The sequence below is a fragment of the Pelecanus crispus genome, chromosome 1 (assembly GCF_030463565.1).
Source record: "Pelecanus crispus isolate bPelCri1 chromosome 1, bPelCri1.pri, whole genome shotgun sequence".
Lineage (NCBI taxonomy): Eukaryota > Metazoa > Chordata > Aves > Pelecaniformes > Pelecanidae > Pelecanus > Pelecanus crispus.
The window spans coordinates 41,201,122-41,223,090 of record NC_134643.1 but is presented as its reverse complement, the minus strand read 5'-3'; the positions used below and the strand labels follow the sequence as shown (position 1 = coordinate 41,223,090).

The following is a 21,969-nucleotide window of genomic DNA, read 5'->3' as shown; positions in this document are numbered from 1 at the left end:
AGATGGCTTGAGTAAGATCTAATCTCATTTAAGGAACCATAATTTTGTCCCTAAAACAATAGACCCAAACAGTATTCGTATGATTTTGGAAGCACTTGTGCACGACTAACAAGCAACTTTTCCATTTCAATTACCACATCAATCCTGACTGTCTAGAAATGTATTCCCTAGTGAAAAAGCAGGTAAATTAAAAGAAAGCTTTTAGGTTTTAGCTACACTGAGGCTCTGAAATAATAATAATAAAAAAATCTCCTAAACTATTTGCTGCTACTTCTTCCTACTTGTAAAAAGTCTTCAAAATTTAAGACAGGACTTGAGCAGCCTTAGTTCACTTTACCTTTATGTAAAGGAAATTATTTTAAAATTCAAATTAGCCAAAACAACAAGTCACAAGAATACCATATCAGTAAGTGAAAATTGTTCATTAAAAGGCATAAAATATTTTTTTCCACATCTTTTCAGATAGGTTCTAACTTCTTTTTTCACTTAACAAGTGAAGAACTATTTCCTAGTATAATTTGAAAAAAATTAAAACCTCCACCTTGGGTGTTAAAACAAGGTAGAAAGCAGAAAAGCTCCCAACCTAGTCAAACTGTGTGCAAGTCATCACTGTACCCCACCTGAAGACAATGCCTCTTCACAAGGACAGAAACCCTACTGTAAAAGTAAAGCGAAAAATAGGTTCTGAAGTTTATACAAAAAATATGCTTGCAGTAATAGTCCTTACTCTACCCTAAATTTTAGGCAGCTTTCACCATTCTGTATTTTCCTCTGCTTGGAGTACACATACGCAGTAGCAATTCTTTGGAAAGCAGCAACTTTTAAGGTTAGAATGAGTAAGACTTCAAAGTGAAAAAACAGAAAAACACCTAGTCATATCCAGTATAAGGGTAAATACTAAACAAGCTTTAGCCCTTCCCGAAGAGCAGTATATAAGGTGGCCATTCACAGAGGGCTTCCCTCAGAACCACTCTATTTTGGGTTGAAGAATTCTAGAGGATAAATGAAGCATGAATGAAGGACTTGGGATTCATGTGTATATATGATACATTGCAGGAAAAAAAAAAAAAATCAACATTTAAATCATCTTCTACAGGTTTGTAGCTAAAACCTGCAATACATTGATTTTACCTGCTCTCTGTGTAACGACATATAAGAAACTGAAAATAAAAAAGAGCAATAATTTAAATTGCAGTAAAACTGCACCTTGTTTAGACAATTTTACTATTAAAAAATGCATAAAGACTGCCATTTTTCAGTAAGCTTACAAAGAGATTGTGTAAGCTACATTTTAGTCTTTTTATTACCAGTTGGATTTTCTGAATATAAAAGTGATTTACTCCTTTCCCCAAAGTTTCCTCTACCTTTATTTTTTCCCCCACATTTCCTTATTTCATTTCAATATAAATATGAAGGCAGAAAGATTCAATGTGTTTCAAGATCTAGAATGCTCAAAGATTTTCCCCACAGGTGTTCATAAAACTGGATCCAGGTTTTGAACATTAATCTTTATTTCCTGACTCAGAGAAAATTCTGAGCAAATTTATTTTTGTCTGTCAATACTAGGTGTTATTCAAATAACAATACAGTTCTCATTTTTGTGTTCTCATTTATTGTGTTCTCATACACAGAACAACATCTTTAGAAGAATTCCAGATGAAAGACTACTTGAAAACGTGGTTATTTTCAATTGGAAAAGTTTTTCAAAGCCACAAAATCAGTTGGAAACTAAAAGAATACAACCACCTTTGCTACCTCTCTCATTTACTGTGAGCCAAATAAGATATCAAAAGGAACATGTAATACAGAATATACATTTAGCTACACACAAGTGATCAAAGGTGTACAGACAATGTCAATATCATCACCATATATTTATTTTTACCAACTTTTTAAAAATATTACAAAGGCATATAATGGTTTAAGATTTCATAAACATAAACTCAGAAAGCTGTAATGGTCAACAGTGAAGCTACAAGGGGAAAAAATCCCTTAACAAGAATTTGGAAATAAAACTTTAAAAAGCTTTTGCAAAAATCACTCTTCCATTTCCTGTCGGAATGACATCACTCTTCTGCCAACTACAGCAGCTTCTATGCCCCATTTTGGTCACTTCTCCCACAAGCTTTCACGATTTCTCATTTGTCATTCCTCGTGTCTGGAACACCCACCTTCCTTCTCTTGAAGTCCCATTCTAAGATCCACTTCTGCAACATTGCCTACAGAAAGAGTAGGCAACTAAAACACTCATTCACTGTGTCAACAACGTTCCAAGCATCAGCTTTCACTGTGTACACTGTACAGCATAGCATTCATCTCGCTTTACCTTATTACTACACCACCGTAACGACTTCTCTCCCTTAGTGCATCAAATCTAAAAGTGGGGATTTCATACCCAAGAATCACTTTGGAGAAATAACTTCTACTGGTTTTGAGAGTGCTAGCTGCGCCTTTCAGTGCTCACAGAAAGGAAAGTATGCTCAACATTATAAATATTCCATTGTGCCTGTATGCATCTGTGGTACATGCACATTTGTAATGGACATAAACAGAAAAGAGCAGCCTATTTAATTTTCTTTACACTGTAGTACATTTTAATCCTTTGCTGGCTCACCTGAAATTTCTCATCAGAAATAAGTTATGAAACTGAATTGGACAGCTGCATTTAAGCATTTTGTTTTGTTTTATTTTTAGCAAAACTTTAATTCTAAACCTATTTCCTTCTATCTTTGAAAATCTGGTTTAAAATTCAACTAAGAGTCTACAGGAAATGTTTATGTTTACATAGGTCAAGACTACGTTCATATCTGCTATTAAACAACTATTTCTGGACAGTCATGGAGGCAGACTCGAAGCAATGACACCTTTCTGAAAGTCTGAAGGGTTTGTTTTTTGGTTTTTTGTTGGTTTGTTGGTTTTTTTTTTTAATTAGAAAGAAAATCTAGCATATATGTTGCTTACACATATTAAATGCAAGCCTGTCATGAGATGGTATTACTGACCTTCAGGTGACATGAACCTCAAGTCATGCTTTCAGTCTTCCATATGTTTCTACATGCCACTCCATATAAAAGTGAAATACTTCACTGGCTAATTTATTTATTTTCATAATAAGCAGAGCTTCAGTAATGCCAATGCAGGTCTAACATACAATAATGCATTATCAAGGGGAAAAAATGTTTAAGAATGGTTGGGTTTGTAACTTTGCGTCATTACAAATGGGAAGTAGAATGCTTGGGCAGACAAACAAGCTGCACAGGGCATTTTCAGAAATGAAAAACGGTTGAAGATGTAAAATGCAAAACCACAACAAAACCACTGTAGACACAACATGTAAACACAAGATATAATCAATAGCCCAATTTAAGTTACAAATCCAATTCTTAAAGATAAAAAACTCTAGCAAGCATATGGCTGAAGTTTACATGTATAAACTCACTAAAATTTAAGCATTTGACATTGAAAACACCATCATTCACAGCTTAAAGCTAAATGAAACCTTTCCTCACATATATTTCACATACTTGAAATTATCTCACTATTAAAATGGGAAAAAATAAGCTTATTCAACTTACATCTTTTTCTGACCGATGTGGGAACATCGATGATTGGCTGTAGTACATGTTTTCATCATGGTAGTCACCATCAACCCCCTCTACAAACTTCTTCCTTGAAGCACCAAACATGCTGTTTGTCACCTAAATAAGAAGAAAAATGATTATATACCATATATGATTTGGTTTGCTACATACTTATAATAGTATATGTTTTTAAATACGTGTAAGGATTGTTAAAAAAAACCCTGTTTCTGAACACTTGAAAATTCCTCTTTAAAAATATTTTCTGTATATTGCCAATGTAATGGTTCTTCCAAGTGGGACTTTCATCTGACAGAAAGTCATGTTTCAGAACAGACTGGGGTGGGGAGAGGAGACATGCTTCGTGTTTTGGAGGGGTGTTTGTTTCTTCGTTGAGTTAGGGGGTTTTTTTTGAGTCTCATGACCTTTCACTCAGATTTATTTAAAATTACAGAATGTCAGACAACAAACCAGCAAATTTCTCAAATTTTCCTCTCCTCAGGTAAACACTTTCCATCTAACAGAAGAAAATTAAGGAATGTTCTTTAGAGCTCAGCCCCTTATAAGAAATAACAAGGAAAAAAAAAAAAACACCTGTAAAATCACTCCCATGTCTCATCACCACGACTTTGGAAAAGCAGCTTTCGACTTGACCCTGCGCACTCAGAGCCATGATTAAGTAAGAGAAGGTTGAGCTTAACCACACTCAACAACCTCATCACAGACTGGCAAAGTTACTGCAGACAGCCCATAAAAAACCACTAGATTTTATTTTGCCCTTACTCCCAGAGACACGCAAGCATACAGACACAGACAGAGCTGCTAAGTCAGGAACTGGAAACTGAAGAAACAGCAGCCACACAGCTGGTCACAGAACCTTAATTCATTAGAAAATTTTATCTCACAGCAAGCTCATACAACTTCGCTAAAGTATCTACCGCATGCACTGCGTATTTATACACCTGATACTCTTATTTATGTAAAAATACATACACCTTTGTTAAGTTCCTAATCTATCTGGCTATGAAACACTATCACAATGCAGCATGGGCTAACCAAACCCTGTTTTAACCTAACAGATTAATGTTCAAACCAGCAAAATGGCACATACTGGTCAGCACTGAGCAACTTGCCCAGTTTCTCGTGCCATACAGGGAAACCTGAGAGAGCACAACCAACGGGACAGTAATCAACCCTGAGCTACCGCCCTACATAACATACCTTCAAACAGATCTTTAACATCTTGAAAGGTAAGGAAGCTAAGTTACAGTTAGCTTATGAAATGCTCCAAGCCCTAAGATTTGCTATCTTCACTATGACAGCATTAGCTAAACTTCAAAAAAAAAAAAAAAAAAAAAAAAGGACAATTTTTAAGGGTGGGGTTTTTTTAAAAAGAGTCATTTTGCACTAACTTATGCTCATGCTTGAAATTGAAATTTCAAAACATTTATTCTGGTTGGCTGCAAGGACAGTTACTTTCAGTTTGAAATCCTCTTATCCCTACTGACACAAAATTACTCTGGTATTTCTCGGTGTGTCCTATTCAAATTTCACCTTTACTGACAAAGATTTCTAGGCAGTGTCTAATAACATGGGTGCTCCTATACTAGTAACAACTTAACCTCATGATTTCAGTCATAGGAGTTTTGAGTGAAAGTAAAGTCAACACTTAGGATGCTTTTAATACAGCTATAATCACAGAATTGCCCTAAAATGTTCAGCTAAACAAAAGCATCTTCCACTACTCCTACAAGAGTGTTTCAGATATTTAGACTACTGATGTCTCAGAACAAACTTATAATGTCACACACATATGAAGGGATGTAAAGGTACTGCACATCTCCAGATGAAACTTGTATTTTACGGTATTTACAAAAATGTGCAAATGCAAGGTCCCAAACTGCTCGAATGCATTCAGCTGACTTTCACACTTGTAGTGAAGCTTTCATTACACTATAAGCATATCCCACTGTGCTAATCCCCTTACAATGCAATTATCACCTACCAGATGGGATGGAGCATTTAACAAGCTAAAGGGATTATCTTGTCCTTTGCTCTGCCTGAGTAAAGTGTGGAGAGATGAGCAGTTGCCTTTAACCGCTGTAAAAAGGATAGTGAAATGCTTTGGTGAAGCTGTCCTGGGCAATGAGGAGAAGCTGAGCGTCTCAACTGCTCTTGAGAAGGTAAAAGGCAGCTTCTCACAAGGCCCAAAGAATTTTTTGGTGCTCCTTTAACAATACCTGGGAGAAGAGAAGCAATTTTTTTGCCACATGAATTTTGTTGTATCACAGGAGAAGGTTAATTGTGATAGAAAGCAAGTCACTGAAGCATACACCATACTGTACCAATGTAACACCTAACCCTGAGCTACAGTACAGGAACTATATAAGGGGAAAAAATGATTGTCTTTGACCCTGTAGCTTTTGATCTTATTTCCGTAAAGGTTTACACATGGCTGGCTACACATGCACCGTAAAGATTTCTGAGTCAGTGGGGTAACATCAGAGCTTTCAGTCTCAAAAATACATGTTTAAAGATACTGCAAGAAAGCTAGTATGTCCAAATATGAAATCTATATACTGAAAAGCTGAAAGCTATTTTAAACACTCTCCACTAAATTTAAATTGTCTAAAAGATTATTTTCTATATTGATAATTGTGCAAGACAGTGGCCCAAAAACTAATCAAGATCATGCCCTGAAGACTGATGAAGTGCACTGATATGGAGTCTTACAAGAGAATGGTTATTAGAAAAGAAATGAAGAAAACTTTTAATAATTAGATAGATTAAATATTGATATTTTTATTGGCAACCCATATTTCTACATGATACCTAACAGGACTGTGCTGCTGAACTCCAAAGAGCAGAGCAGCGCATCGCAGGCTGCAGCTGCAGGGGAAGAGGGGAAGGCCGGAGCAGCCCTGCCTGCAACCCAGCTGCATCACTGCACCCGAGCGCTCTGAAGACCTTCAAAAACTTTTTGCAGAGACAGACACTTCTTCGCAGCAGCATTTTTGTAAGCGATTCTGTGTCGTTCAACGCTGCCAAGCGAAGCGGTCGCGTGGAGCGCTCAAGCTGTCCACATTCCCACCAAGGGAAGCAGTACAGGCGCTGGAGGGCATTCTGGCAGCTGCCTGCACCCCTAACAGGATTTCACTTCACTAGAAAGAACTGCCACTTGTTCTCAGGGTGAACCACAGCACAGATCACAGAGAAACGCGGTGTTGCAATTCACGCTGCTATCCACCCCTGTTACAAAACTAACAGCACAATAAAATGAGGCAGCCGCTAAAGACCAGTAACTGAAAGGGCAGGAACTGGGATTAGAGATTGAAGCTGCAGCTGCCGTAGCCAGGCCACTTACTTCTTGCTTGTTCTCAGCCTAACACCAGCAGCCAATTTATCTACTTCCTAGTAGTCACAGCGTCAGTAAACGGCTGGCAAACTAATAGAGCACCTATCCCCGTGCAGACTTTTGTAATACTACAGCAGGTTTACGCAACGCCAGTGTCGGATGGTTGCCAGGTTAAGCAGCAGGCACCTTCCTATCCACGTTAAATTGTTCCAGTACTCACTAACGTATTCACTAGTCAATCACCCTACAAGCATATACACAGATACCGAAAAAACTTGCTGCAGTACTATTTGTAAGGAGGTGTGAGAACAACTGGGGCTGTGCCAAACGTGGGCAGACCTGCAGATAGAACTTCGTTGGTTATTTCTTAGGACAACAAGCCACCAGGAAGCCTCATAGACAAAGACTGCAGCTCCTTTTTCATAGACTGATAGATCAGTGTGCAATCAGCTACAAAAGTTAAAAAAAGCAAACTTCACGCAGCATTTATAAATACATTTTAAAACCTTTGCAAAGTAACAGTGACCTAAGGTTTTGTTTTCACAAGGTCTAGATGAGGTGAGAGAGAGAAATCAGCTCTTGTATTTAAGTCCCTCATTCATACATATATACCTATACACACATACTTATGCCAACACAATCTCACACAAGTGGTACTCCAGTTGCATGGCAATTTTATTAAGTAAAGAATTCCTGTCTACTCAGCCTAATTTCATACAGATCCCTCTCCTAATCCTGTAACTACTTTTCCTGTTCTACTGTGGGAACTCGGTCCTCTGTTGCACAAGACGCATTGGCAGTGTAACCATTTATTAACAACGTAAAAATGGTGCACTTCTGTCAATTCATCCTTTAGCATAATATTGCAAAAGTACATACAACTCCTACTGGTAGATCCATGTACAAATATTATTAGAAAATATTCGTGGTAACAGAGGAAAAAAAGGGAAGGAGCTACATGTTAGGATGGAGTTCAGAGAACTAACCAGCCATGCTGCCACAAACCATGCCCAATTCTGATCAGATGAACAGAAGCGCTTCTTTCAAAGCACAAGCACATCGTGTTTGAAGATCAGATTTCCCCACAACTTCAAGTTAATGTTAACCAAGCAAAATGCAGTCCCAAACCCGACAAGACCTTTAAATACTTTAAATACTGTGGAACATTTCCTAACAACAACCACTATGGGGGAACTAAAAGCACCGTACATTAAGAACTTGAAGCATCTCATGAACAGTTTGCTGTGGTCATTGACCTTTATCCTTCAGCTGAGTATATAACACATGACAACCAACAATACTTACTTAAAAAAAAATTTAAAAAAAAACCCAAACCACGATTTCAAGAAAAATCCTTTTTGTTACAAGATACACTGCAATATAGCATACTTCAGCACACAAAAACTTGTTTATTAGCAATAAGTGAAAATACGTTACTGACACAGAATTTGTAAGGAAAAGTCATTAAAAATTTTGTCATCTTAAGCTGCAAAAAGATCTTCTCTATAATCACTTATAAAGAGATGCTATGATTGTATATTAAATTAGTTTAACAGCCTGAAGCAAATTATAGTATTAAAATATGAAAGCTAATTATGTTTCTGTTTTGCAATATTACTATAGGTAGTGCCCAAGGAAAGCTCACTCATGACATTAACATGACCAACTCTAAGAGGATACTATAAAATCTCCCTGGAGAATGAATTTTTTTAATTTTGCACAGAGAAGAAAAATTGATCACTGCATTACAACTGATTAAACTCATCATCTTTACGAGAGCTGAAAACTACATACAGTAATACAAGTTAAAAAAAGAAACCACTTAAGGAATTTTAGCAATATCTTCCCTTTCCTGCTCCTCCAATGACTATGGTATTTGCCAACTATCATTAAATGAGAACAATTAGCAGTTGTAATCTCAGTCCGATGTCACAGAGCTTCCACCCATCTATATACTATGGCTTCTGATGTTGCTGGTTAGGTATTACTAAGCAGAGTTAATAATTTACTCTATTTTTCTCTTCTGTTACAAATTGATGTTTTCACATATGGTAACATACTTGCATATCCAAAGTATCTACAAAAGTGACCCTTCATGAGCCTTTCAGGGAGAAGTAGTGTCTATCAAAAGTCACATGGTGGTAACTACCAAATCAGCCTGCCATTTAAGTCAAAATACAGAATTTGGAATTCCATCAGTTGGTAAAAGGTAGCATAAATTCAATTTATAGTAGAAACTGCTACTGTTTATGATCCTATTTTTCAGTGTCAAAGATAATTCCTATTTGGCCCAAACTGGAACTGATATACAACAGAATACATGCTACCAACTTGCTAGATACAAAAGATCTCTCAAATCCCAAGCCATTAGTGATTTAGCTATTAAAAACCACCATAAAATGTACACCAGTACAAATAGATACATTTTATTTTCAGGATGAAAGACGAAACAAAACTAGAAGTTGAGATCCTTTGTTCCCTCATTCCATTTCACAACCACAGTCACTCCATTTCTCCAAGGTGACTGATGTTCTCTAACAGTATACTATATGCTTATGCTACAGTAACAAACAACTTTGTAGTATCAACAGTACATAATCATGGAAAATAGAACATTTCAGTATATTTCTTTTTTGTTAAAAAGTCTTTTTCCTTGATAAGCTTAATACTGGCACCAATTTGCACTCACTGTAAGAATGTAATAGTAAAATACATGTTTTGTCCATCTTTAACAACTGGTTTTATAGTCTTTTAACTTATGTAAGTACTTTAAATTTTAAATCGCAGAAATATGGAAGACTGAAATGAAGACCACTACAATGTATGAGACACAACTCTGCCAAAAACCCTGAAGGTTGGATAGCCTTTAAGATAATCTCACAGTACTTGTGCCATATGATTCAAAAATTGATTATTTTCCAAATTCACAGAGCACTGTAGAAAATAACAACCATAAAGTAACTATTTGATTTACAGACTTACTTAGGCCAAGTCTCAAAGCAGTTCAAGATATAACTCATCTCCTTAAAACAGTGCATGGTCTTTCCTTTCAAAAAGGAAATATTATGGCAGATGAGGTGCATAGCAACTTCTGTGCAGGAACTCCAGATAAAAATTTTGAGCATGAAGGAAATAAAGAACTTATGAGTGGAGTGTAGTCTAAAATTGTAACTATATTCTCAAGAACAGCCATCTACAAGGTAAAATTTTCCAAGTGTTCTATAAAGTATAATAATGCTTTCAAAAGCTACAATAAAACTGAGTCTCTGCTGCATGCAAACTATGTCAGGTAAGTGCAGTCCCTAACATCAAACAAGCCACAGAAATGCCACAGAAATTCTCCTGACCAAGATCTACATGTTAACTGTTTTCAACGTTTAACCATCCTTAACTATTACAAAATGAACATTTTCAAACACTCCTGAAATAAAACAGCACAGGAGAAACAAGAAAAACTATACTACATTAAAATAAAAATAAGACAACATTGCAATTACTAAAGCTAAACTTGAAAATTGAGATTACAAGAAGCTCCTTTTGGTTTCATAACATGGTTGACACCATGCCCACCCTGGGGCAGATTCCCGCAGGTTCTACTCCTGCTAATCACAGGCACAAGATTTTGGAATATGTGAGAAACCAACAGTGGTTGGGGATATAACTGCACTAAGCTGTGTGGATGCCTTTTATGGGTCTGATCAATGAGATGTACTCACTCAGGAAATAATCTTGTGACACACCATTCACCAGAATCCAAAAAACACGCAAGAAAGACACTTCAAAGATGAGAAAGGCAGCAAGGGATCTGCAAAAGTGACCAGAAGAGCAAACAAACTAGCACTCCATCTACAGCAGCTGGGGGCAGAAACCAAGAAGCAGCCAGATGCATTCCACCTTATTTAGTGACGTGACCTGAGGAGAGGCAGGAGCATGTCCTTTGTAGACATGACAATGAAGTTGCAATTCCTGACTAACTGCGCACATATGCATACCCACACGCATACTGTAAAACGTGCAGCTGGATTATCTGTCAAAGGCATGGTTTAAGGATTTTGTCAATCAGGAGCAACTATTACTTGTCCGGTAATATTATAAATAATATTATTTACTCAATAATAAAAAAAACCAAACCCAATATATCACCTTCAAGAGCCTATCCAAAATGTGAGTATAATTGCCCATTTTCTCTCCTCTTCATGCTTCCAGTCATTTGTAGTATTTACAGTCCATTCAAGACTAAGAGAGACTCAGACTGAATTGAACATATTATTTCTGAGTTACCATTGTAAAATGTGATACATTTCGTTGTGCAATGACCTTCAACTCTAAGGTTTCACCATGAAAGGTGACTGCATTTTAGAATGAAGTGACCAATCGTGCCAGTAACTTTAGGGGGCAATGTGTTGGCCCATACTTTTAAATTCAATACTATTTTAAGTATGCATGCAGTGAACAACAGCAAGAATCTTGAAAGTAGATGATATACTGGCATGCTCCTGTTACCTACTTAAGACACTCCCCAGCGATAATATTTTTTAAAAAGAGAAATTAGTTCAACTTTTAGTAAACAAAAACTAACTTTTAAAATAAGTTCTCACTTGATGATCCATCAAGACAATTACCAGCTAAATACACACTATCTGTGTACCACATTTATTTACTGACTGTCTTTTGGGAATACCATCAAAGAAGAAATCAGTTACACTAAGAAGCCAGACCACCAAAATTAAGTTCAGAAACCAAACAAGCTTCTGAAGTACCTATGTTGTCATGGGAAACCAAAATAAAACCCAGCAAACAAGCAAAGAATCACATAAAATAACAGATAGGCAAACTTGCATTTCTAGTAACTATTACAGTAAACCCATCTATGAAAATTGGTATTTGGTTAATATGGAAATGGGTCAGTCTTAGAAAGAAATTCAGCTGTCAAGTTTGTAAATAAATAAACAAAAACCAAAATTCCATTCTGGAAAGATAATGAAATTTGCTTCAAATATTCTCATAATAAACTTACTACTACAGCGGCACTTCTCCTGGCTCCTCAAAACTTTATTCTGTGAGTTTCTCTTGACCAGTATTTTGCACCTCAACCATAAGAAAAATTGCCATTGGAAGACATCAGAACAACAACTTCCTACCTTCTTTTGTTTGATAACCTTTGACTCATCCCATTAGGTAATTCAGAAATGCACTGGTTGAAAACTACTTGCAGTTTTAACTAAAAATTGATTTTGCAATTGAACAACATTGCAGTTTGCCATATGGACTGCATTAGTGCTTTTGACTATTGTGCTGTAGACAGAACAAGTTTTGCTGTATTTCAGAAATTACCCTTTCATAACAAATTAGAGTAAGATATCCTCTAATTCAGCAAGTTAATCTATTTGAATTTTATCTCCAGTTTCATGCCTGGGCTTGCCTTTTTTGCTGCTTTGTGGTGTGGGGTTTTTTTATAAAATAAATAAAAAGGCACTTTACCCAGTTAGAAATTCTAGATCTAGTCAGACGCACTCTAGAGAGTTCCTTAATAGGGCATATACAGTGGTAAAGCCCAGCTTTAAAAGATTAGGAAATCAGCTACTGCACTAAGTTCTTCAGAAATAACAAAATCCTATCATTCTCTCCAGTCCCCAGAGAAAGAAGTTGGAATTCAGCATTTTCTTAAGCATTGCAATACTCAGAGCAAATTGATAAAAATGCAATTTCTGTGTTCAGCAAAATTCTGCTGCAGCAAATTGTGCATATGGCCAAACTCACATGATGTATGTGCAGTCTGAAAGCTGGGTCATGTAACTGGAGAAATGAACCCATAAAATAAAATCATACCAAGCACGTGCAAATGGTTCTTCTCAAAGACTCAGAACTGTGACAGATTGTATGCATTTCTCATGGAAGCAGAAAAGGCAATAGTGAAAAAAAAGCCAACAGTTAAAGAAATTTGCACTTCCTACTCCAAAAACTCCTTTGTGCATGAAATAAGTCGTAGAATTAGTTATAATTTAAGTAACTTCAGCTGAAAACTCAAGGAGGGGTGCAAGACAAAGAAGCAAAGCAGATACAGGGAACAAGAAGTTTCAACCCCCCCAAAAAATGTTGCAATTTGTATAAGCAACAGAAAATAGGGGATTTCAACAGGGAAAGGCCAGTCTGCTGTCAAGAGTACTGGTACTATCAATTCTCTCTTTACTGTACTCCCCCTCTGCTAGAATGCACCAAAACAGGACAGCTGTTTTACTAGTATGTGTTCCATGTTATGTGTATAGGCATATAGCAGAGAAAAGATCCTCAAGGGACATAAAGGCATTCCTGTAAAGAGAATTAGCAGGTAAAGCAATAATCAGACAGGCAGTAAACCAGGCTTGGAATTCTAGCATCTTAATTCATAGAATCCCCAGACAGGACACATATGTTAAAAAATGCAAAGAAATTAAGTACGATTTTTGATGAAAAGTTCAGAACAGCTTAAGGGAAGGAGAAAAAAAAAAAAAAAGAAAAAACTTTTAACAGGTTTTCATTCTTCATCAGTATTCAATAGTCATCACATCTTCACAAAGCATATATTTTTTAATAGCAATTAGAACAGGAAGTTAACTAAGTAAGATTAAGTAGGTCAGACTTCAGCTTCACAATCAAGAGGCCTACTATGCTAAAATATTTCTTCTCTACCAAGCATTACAGCTTCAAGATCAACATGACATACTTTGCCACCTCTGATGCTTGGTATCGCTCCTAGCGACTCAACACCTTTTCCCACAAATGACAGACAACTCAGATGATGCATACATGGACCAACAGAGCTTAACCTGGAAAACAAACCAGGTCCTAATCTAGTCCAAGCCAGCAAATTGCTCTCACTAAGGTCCCACTTGTGAAGCAGAGATAATTGCTGCCAGTATTAGAGAAATGATATAAAGGTTTCATTAATAAGGAGCATCTCAGAAACCTTTTATGTTGATGAGTCCCCTAAGAAGTTATAAAAACAAAAGAAAACCCTTGGCGGAGTAACATGCAAACCTTATTTTAAACTGAAATAATGTGGTAACTGTTTTTCTGAATTATGCCCATTGTAACTACTATGTTAATAGCTGATACTCCTCCCAAGAAACAGTCCTTAACTGTTCCGCAAGCCAACTCACTGCTACCACTTACTGAAAGCGAGAAAAGCCATTTGTCCATGTGGAGGACAGATATGTATCTGATTGCCAACATTGTTGCAAACCAAGGGTCTACTATTCCGTACTTCACAACAGACAACCATGTGTTACTCTGCAAATTCACCTGCAAGCTTCATTACCATCCCTCTTTTTAAAAACATCTACACATTTAGTTACATGCCAGCCTCGTGTGACATTATACTTAAAAGAAAAAAATGTATACACTTAAGCCTCCTAAATGGTAAGACATAATTAAAATAAAATAGCCTTAAATGAAAGCGGCACACTAAAACAACAGCTTGTATACTGATAGCCAAACATCTTACTCTTTTTGTACAATTTAAAGCCTTTTAATTCACATGTAAACTGCATCCCAATGCTTCAAAACCTTCACTGAGTTTCTTGCATTTGCCAAATCAGAAACTTTTACGAGGAAAGCTGGTGGTGAGGGAAGAGAAAACAACACTCCCAAAGGTCTTAGGGAGGCTTTAGCCCTCCGGGGAATGCAAAATTGAAGACCGCCAGCAGCAACCATACTGGCAGGGCAGGAGGGGTAGCATAGGGACAGGAGTAGGCGAGTCGGAAACACGAGGGTCAGCTGGGCCTCACAGGCAAGGGAAGATGGCTGCTGATAGCGCAGCGTTAGGAGGATAGCGTCGATACGCTTGTCAGCGAGCAACTAAGACGACTACGTGCACACTCTATCGCTGGGAGAGTGTTTTTTCCCCTTTCTCTTAATCTTGATGTGGTCCCCTATATCACATCTAAGCCAAGCTGATACCATTTCATCTGCTAAGTATCCTCCAGCTTTCTCTGTAGAGTCATTACCTTACATACTCTTCAAGCAATATTTCTGAACAGTTCCTACAAACACAATTCATTTCAAGCCAAAAATGCCCGTTGATAAGCTTTCTAGATCTGTACTTTTGTACAATATTAAGCCTTATTAAATTATGTAAGTTGCAATAACTATTAGATAGTCTCCATCCGTTCACTGGACATTATCTTTTGTTAGTTCATTTAGCATTCAAAAACTTTTGCACTATGCATCAGACAGGGAGATAAAGCTTATAAACTGAGAGGAAAAACCAAACTTTGAAGTAATTCAAATTTGGTTCATGATCTCAGTGTTTAGATATTTCCATCACGTCAAAACTCTTACATTGTGGGAGAAGAACAAAAGATTAAAAATTAAAGAATAGGACTCCTCTGACTTTTTATTTGCTTTCAGCTGAGACTCTTGGCCAGAAGGCCAGATTTCTGCATCTGTGCTTCAGCTAAAAGAAGGGTAACCATTGCTCCAGCTGGGACATTTCCACATTGATTTTGAACAGGCTCCTCTTTCCAGGAATACTGCAGTTATCTCTCTCTCTCTCTCTCTTTTTTTTTTTTTTTTTTTTTTTGTCTTTCTTCTATAACAACTGATTCCACTAACTTTTTAAGACAGCAGCACTGCCTACCTATTCCTTCCTGGATACAGCCAAAACTTTCGTGTTTGGTTAATCTAAAACATTGGATTTTAAATAAGCCATGGTTTCTCAAGCATTTCCTGCAGTTGAGCACGATACAGTCAGATGTAGATCATGATTAATGGAGTAGCAACAGGAATTATTTCTTTTTCTTTCATTAGTCGGACAGAGTTTGTTGACATTCAGCAAATCAGTACTAGACCCATTTCTACTCTAGCTTTTGCTGGGGGCGGGGGGAAGTATGTTGGGGTTTTTTTTTGTTTAGGGATCACAAGATAGAGGACAACTGAAAAAGAGCACAACTAATTTTTAAAGATTTATCTAATAGTACGTTCACACATACAGTATTTAAAGTAAGCTGCTGACCATTTGTTTGAAGCATCCTCAAAATAACACAAAATAGTGTTATTAACAACATTAGTTTTACTTTATGTTGAATTTTAAGAAATACAGGATTCCTTTTGGTTTGGGCTTCCCCCCCGTCCCCCGGTATTCTAAAAATAGAAATAGCTGAGAATACTCTGGCCAAAAAATTCATTCTACACACACAGCACATCAAACATCTTGTCTTACCTTAAAATACAACTGGAAAATTCAAGACATTAAGTATATTTAACATATTGAATCCTTGAAGAGAAAGAAATATTTACGAGCTGCCACAACTTCCTGGCAGCATACTTGCTTCTCAGTGACTCTCCTTCTCCAGACTAATGGTACGTTCTGCAAAAGCAGAAACATATCCCAAGAGCACAGACAGGTTAAAGTTAAATTAATGTATAGCTTTTTAGTGTGTCCTCCTAAAACACACTTAAGACAATCTGTGACTCTTCAGGGCAAATGCAAAAATGCAAAGTTAAAATTAAAGACTTCTATCCTTTGGTTGGTTTTTTGTTTTTTTTTTTTTTTTTTTTTTAAATGAAAGCCCTAAGACCCTTCAGGAAGCATGTTTCTCAAAATATTCCAGGGCCTCTGTCTTGTAACCTTCTGACTATGCAGCCAGGCTATGTTGTGATTACAGCTGTACTGGGTTCAGACATAAAATAAAGTATAGCAAAACAACTTTGATGTTTTTACATCATATCTAAAGAACAAGGACACAAACAGTCTTAAAAAAAAAAAAAAAAAAGATTACTGAACTTATTTTAAAGATAATGAAAAAGTACCAGAATTATTTAAGGCTTTAAATTGCTGAACTACAATTATTCATTGATTTTTTTTTATTATTTAAGTGTTAATTGATGTTAGTAAAGAATTTTCAGAGTTAGATACTATTCCACACTGGAAAAGATAAATTACAGACTCTGAGATCCCCACCATGCTATCACAAATACAATCACCAAGTCAATTAAGAAAGCAGGAATGCACCTATCATGTCTTTCTACCGTACTAATCTTCCACACGTTTAATTTAAACCTCTTCGATCATTCTGTTCTCCATTAAGGTTGTCAAAAAATGAATTAATCTAGCTATGCACTCTCTCATTTAAGCAGGTGGACTTCAGTCAGACTTCCATATTGTAAAACTTTGGCTCAATATGTACTGTAAACTTTGTTCAAATGTCAGAAACTGAAATAACATGTCATTTTTTATTTAAAGCAATTCCCCTTTGAAGTGACAGACTTTACGCCACAACATTCTAAAATAGAGGTACCTCAAATTGGCAGTCTAAGCTGAGACTGCAAATGTTGCTTAGACCTGGCCCAAGTCCCAGACATGGGATGGTCCCCTCCATCTCATACCTTCCTCACAGTTTCTCAGAAAACAGTCGCATGCATTTAGAACTCCAAGACAGGACAGCAATGTTTAGCGCCTTAACAGCCTGGTAAAACAAGCAATAGGGCATTACTTCCCGTTATTCTGTTCTCATTAAAAGAGTATTTTTACTGAAAACGGGACTACTCAATCTTCAGCTAATGTAGTCTTGCTCACAATGCAAGTTTTGTAGTTGGTGAAGTTCTTACAAATGCAAGACCTCAACTTTCAGTTTTTCTTTTCCGGCAGCTGGTTTCTTAAGACTCAACTTATCCTGACTAGCAGCATTACTACGCTTTCATCTAGAGCTGCAATAGCAAAACACTCAAATCAATTTTAGTCTCAACCCATTTTACCACTATTGCAGATGGGGAAAATATAGGTATTTAAATCATTACACCACAATCTGGTGCCAAATTCTTTCAAGTCTTCTCAGGGTCAGCCAAGTCCTGGAAGAAGTTCTTGCTTCTTGAGTGATATAATCCCTTCCCTGCCCTCCCCCACCCTGCACAATCTTGAAGCGGGACTCTTAGAAGTTTTGCTTTTAAAAAGACACATCGTTCCTGCATTAAATCTTGTTCAGGAAAATTTAGTCTTTCCCTACCTCTTTACCACATTTTCAAAATGTAAAATAAATTTTAGAGAACTACATTTATCTATATATTAAATATGTAAAAAAAAAAAAAGGTAAGATTTGCACTCAAAATCCAAATGAATACTTTAAAGGCACAGATATATCTTTCTCTGAGCATCAGGCTGGTGAGAATATGAAGGGCGATACATTTCATCATGAACCTATATAGTGGATAACTGGAGGCAGTTACGTGTTACATAAATTTGTAACTATTCTTAAATTAAACAAAACATCACCCACATAGCACAGCTCTCTCTCAATGACAGGAAGTGTACAATAATTGGCTCTCAAAAACTACAAGTGGCAAAAGCATTTACAAATACTGAAGTATTCTTTGTATTTGATCTCCTTCATTACCGTCATAATTTTTAAAAAATGGTTTCTGAATCTCTGTGGTGCCATAAGCTTTTTTACTGCACTGTTAAATAATGTATTCTTTACGAGTTTTGTTAACCCTTCCCCCCTTTTTAAAAAAGAAGTTATCAAAATGCTTATTGCTACCAAAAAAACCATTCCCAGAGGCAGCGTACATAAACAGCCCATAGAGCAGCACTGTGCACAATTCGCAACTTCCAAAACCTAGCTACGCACAAAAAAAAAAAATGTTTTTCTAGTTCTACCTAGAGTTTATCTTCAAAAAGCTAGTTTAGAAACAGCAATACTTTTAATGTATACAGGTAAGAATAAAAGAGCCAAAACCATACAAGCTGGTGAAGGGTCTGGAGCACAGGCCTTATGAGGAGCGGCTGAGGGAACTGGGGTTGTTTAGCCTGGAGAAGAGGAGGCTGAGGGGAGACCTTATCGCTCTCTACAACTACCTGAAAGGAGGGTGTAGTGAGGTGGGTGTTGGTCTCTTCTCCCACATAGTTAGCAATAGGACGAGAGAAAATGGGCTCAAGCTGCACCAGGGGAGGTTTAGGTTGGAAATTAGGAAAAATTTCTTCACGGAAAGGGTGGTCAAGCATTGGAACAGGCTGCCCAGAGAGGTGGTGGAGTCCCCATCCCTGGAAGTGTTCAAAAAATGGGTAGATGTGGCACTTGGGGACATGGTTTAGTGTAGTCTACCCTTGATTGGTTTAGTGTGGACTTGGTAGTGTAGGTTAATGGTTGGACTGGATGATCTTAAAGGTCTTTTCCAACCTAAACGATTCTATGATTCTTTATAATGACTAGATATATACCAAACATCAAAAGCTCTCTGCTTATTAACTGAAAAAAACACTTGGGATGAGATTGCTGGATCATCCACATCTAAGTGAAATACAGAAAAAAATTCAGTCACAAACAAATGGTTTTTTAGGAATCTGAACTTAAACAGTTATCAAGCAAATTCTGTTGCAGACAAACCATTTGCCTCCAAAATTGGAGATTCCTGGAAGGAAGGATCCATTAGCGCTCACTGCTCCTGAAGTACTGACCAGAATTTTGTTAAGCAGCTGCAAAGAAAGGTCTACATGACTCAATAAAACTAAATATCTGATGAAAGACTTTGAAAGCAGAACAAGGAAAAATAGATATACTACTGATGGGTGGTAGAAAGCAACCTCAAAGTGTTCTTTGAGAATAGGAACATTGTTTAGGATACTCTAAAATCTGTCTATAAGTGACAGCAAGTCAGTTATAGGTAGGGAAGAATACAAACACATGGTCCACTACAGGCTGCAGTTACAAAAATTTGACGGTAAGCAAGGTTTTTGGATTTCAAAGTAACAGAGAAGCCTTCTACACATTCTACACATTCACTGGGCAGTTCTTACAGTAAAGGTATGCACAGGAAGATTTTTTTTTTTTTAATTAAAGATTCACTACAGTATGAATCATCACTGAGCAGGATTTTCACAAGGCATAAGGTTTCACAGCAGTGAAGTCTACCCTCCCAGTCCTGCTCTTGGCTGGCCAGTTCTCAGCCAGTCGGCTCCGTGGTGCAGCTTTGCTACATGGTTACAGCCATGGTTACACCACACCACAGAGGTAGGACAATGTAATAGCCACAGCCCCAATTTACAGTATCTTAACGGCCAAAGAAACTGTATCTGATGTTCCAGGTACTAGGAAATGAAAAGAAGCAAGCACCTTGTTGTCCAAATTCACTTTAGCAAAAGGATGAATCCTTGTATGGTGAGCAATACTATCAAGTGTAACATGTAACTGATCACATAGAGCGGCAGATTGAACTAGGGCTGGCCGATACAGCTGCCATCCCAAGTTTTTCCATCATGCCCCTTCCCCAGGGGCTGTTGACAAGTTGCACAATACGAGTATCAACTGAGCTACCACCAATTTACCACTGGTAGGTTATGCTGAAATGCACACAGGATTTGCTACATACCCTGTCCAACCATCCCTACCACCTCTGGGACAGTAGGGTGGTAATCACATCAACCACCCCACCTTTCACTCCACAGGGTGCAACTGCCATGCAGCACCTGCCTGTGCTGTTTTCCTTTATCTGCCCAATTGCCTTCTCATTGGGAAAGAATGACAACAAAAACCCAATAAAGCCATGGATCCTAAAAGATCTTAACTACTGTTACCTTCATGCTTCCCAATGAAGTGTTAATACTCAGTCTAAAATTTCAATTGGAGAAAGAAAATGTTGACCAATGCCTCTTAATTTGTGCTTCGGGTAATCAAGCAAGTGTGCTATGAGAAAATAATGCTAAAGGAAAAGAATCTGTCAGCAAGCCATGAAGAACATACAGAGAAATGATGTATGTTTTGAAGCTCTTCTCTCTCTCTCTTTTTTTTTTTTAGAAATAAAGATAGATTTGCTAAACTTCAGATTAAATGCTTAAATAGCTGGTTTGGGCATGCATAGCCCTAGTTATGCAGATAAAACTGAGGAACTGTAAATTTTCTTTTAAAAAGATAAATTTTAAAAGAGAACTTAAAAGTTTCTACTTTTCAGGTTATTTTGGAACGATGTAATTCTACAAAGGTTTTTTCATATATTATGGCTCTGTGAACTTTGAAAGTATTCTGCATCCTTTGTGTATTCATTTTTCTGGGCTTCCTGTGAAGTCTATAGTCTGATTAATTCACAAAACAATTGAAATGAAACCACTCAGGCTTTTTATTTTCTGGGTAGAAAGTGCATCCTTGGTCAGTTCCATTTTCCTCCTCTTAATATTGTTTTCCAGTTTAACAGCTTGCTTTCTTATCACGATTGTGATAAATTTCAGAGGAAAAATATTTCAAATCTCAACAAATTTCTAAGGAAGAGCAGCTGGGGCTTAGCCTAATGAGCAGAAAGACAGGAGTCCCTCTGGGAACTTACTGACTTCCAACATTTCTTATCTGATCTTTTGCTCTGTATTGATGCTTCCTAATCTCTTCTTACCAAGAGCAGAGCACGCATGCTGTTCTCTACAAGGATTCTCCAGTTTCTTTCTGTAAAGACTACTAACTTTTATCATTGGTCTTACACTTTATATTGAAGTAGAATTTTATAGTTTGTTCCCTCCCCCTATATATGTTCACAAGGACTGACATATCCTCTAAATCATGGTCTCTGAAACATAACTACATCATTCTTGTTCAAAGCAACGGATCTGTTCTCAAGGACTTAATATAACAAAAATCCACATCTGAAAACATTCTCACAAAAGCGTCCCTCTGTTCTAAAATACCTACTTTTAAGGGAAGCAGAACATACACTAGGTATAGTCTTCCGTGAGAGGTTTCTATAAAATTTCTTGGTACCAAAAGTGCTAGAGACTGGAAGAGAGAGACAACAGAGAGAGTGCACAACCAAAGCACGCTTCTTTTACAAGACAAACCCATTTTAATATTTCAAAAAGAATAGAGCTGAAGATTACTCTCAATAAATGAATGACTTCTCATCTGTGAATCCAGTATTTCAAAACAGGTCTGTCTGGTACTGCTTCATGAAGTATCAGATCTAGTCCAAATTTAAATAAGCAGGGCTGCACTGCCACTCCTCAATCACATGCCTAGGAGCACCTAAACTATACCAGTCCTTAATCCCCATACCTTGGTGTCTGCATCTGTCTCAAGGATTTCT

At 37.1% G+C, this 21,969-nt stretch overlaps 1 protein-coding gene across 6 annotated transcripts in view; it reads right to left on the bottom strand.

Annotated features, from left to right (window-relative positions):
* Positions 1-21,969, bottom strand: part of CNOT2 (CCR4-NOT transcription complex subunit 2) — a 94,072-nt gene that overhangs the window by 35,217 nt on the left and 36,886 nt on the right. For 4 of the 6 annotated variants that reach the window (XM_009493062.2, XM_075723826.1, XM_075723967.1 and 1 more), the window contains exons 1-2: positions 3,817-3,825; positions 3,576-3,698 (exon numbers count right to left, since the gene is read on the bottom strand). In XM_009493062.2, coding sequence (XP_009491337.1) covers positions 3,576-3,686 — 111 coding nt within the window. In that variant the 5' untranslated portion in view covers positions 3,687-3,698; positions 3,817-3,825. Of the gene's footprint in view, positions 1-2,171; positions 2,220-3,575; positions 3,699-3,816; positions 3,826-21,969 lie in introns of those variants that run through there. The other 2 variants (XM_075723592.1, XM_075723672.1) reach the window with 2 other exon arrangements.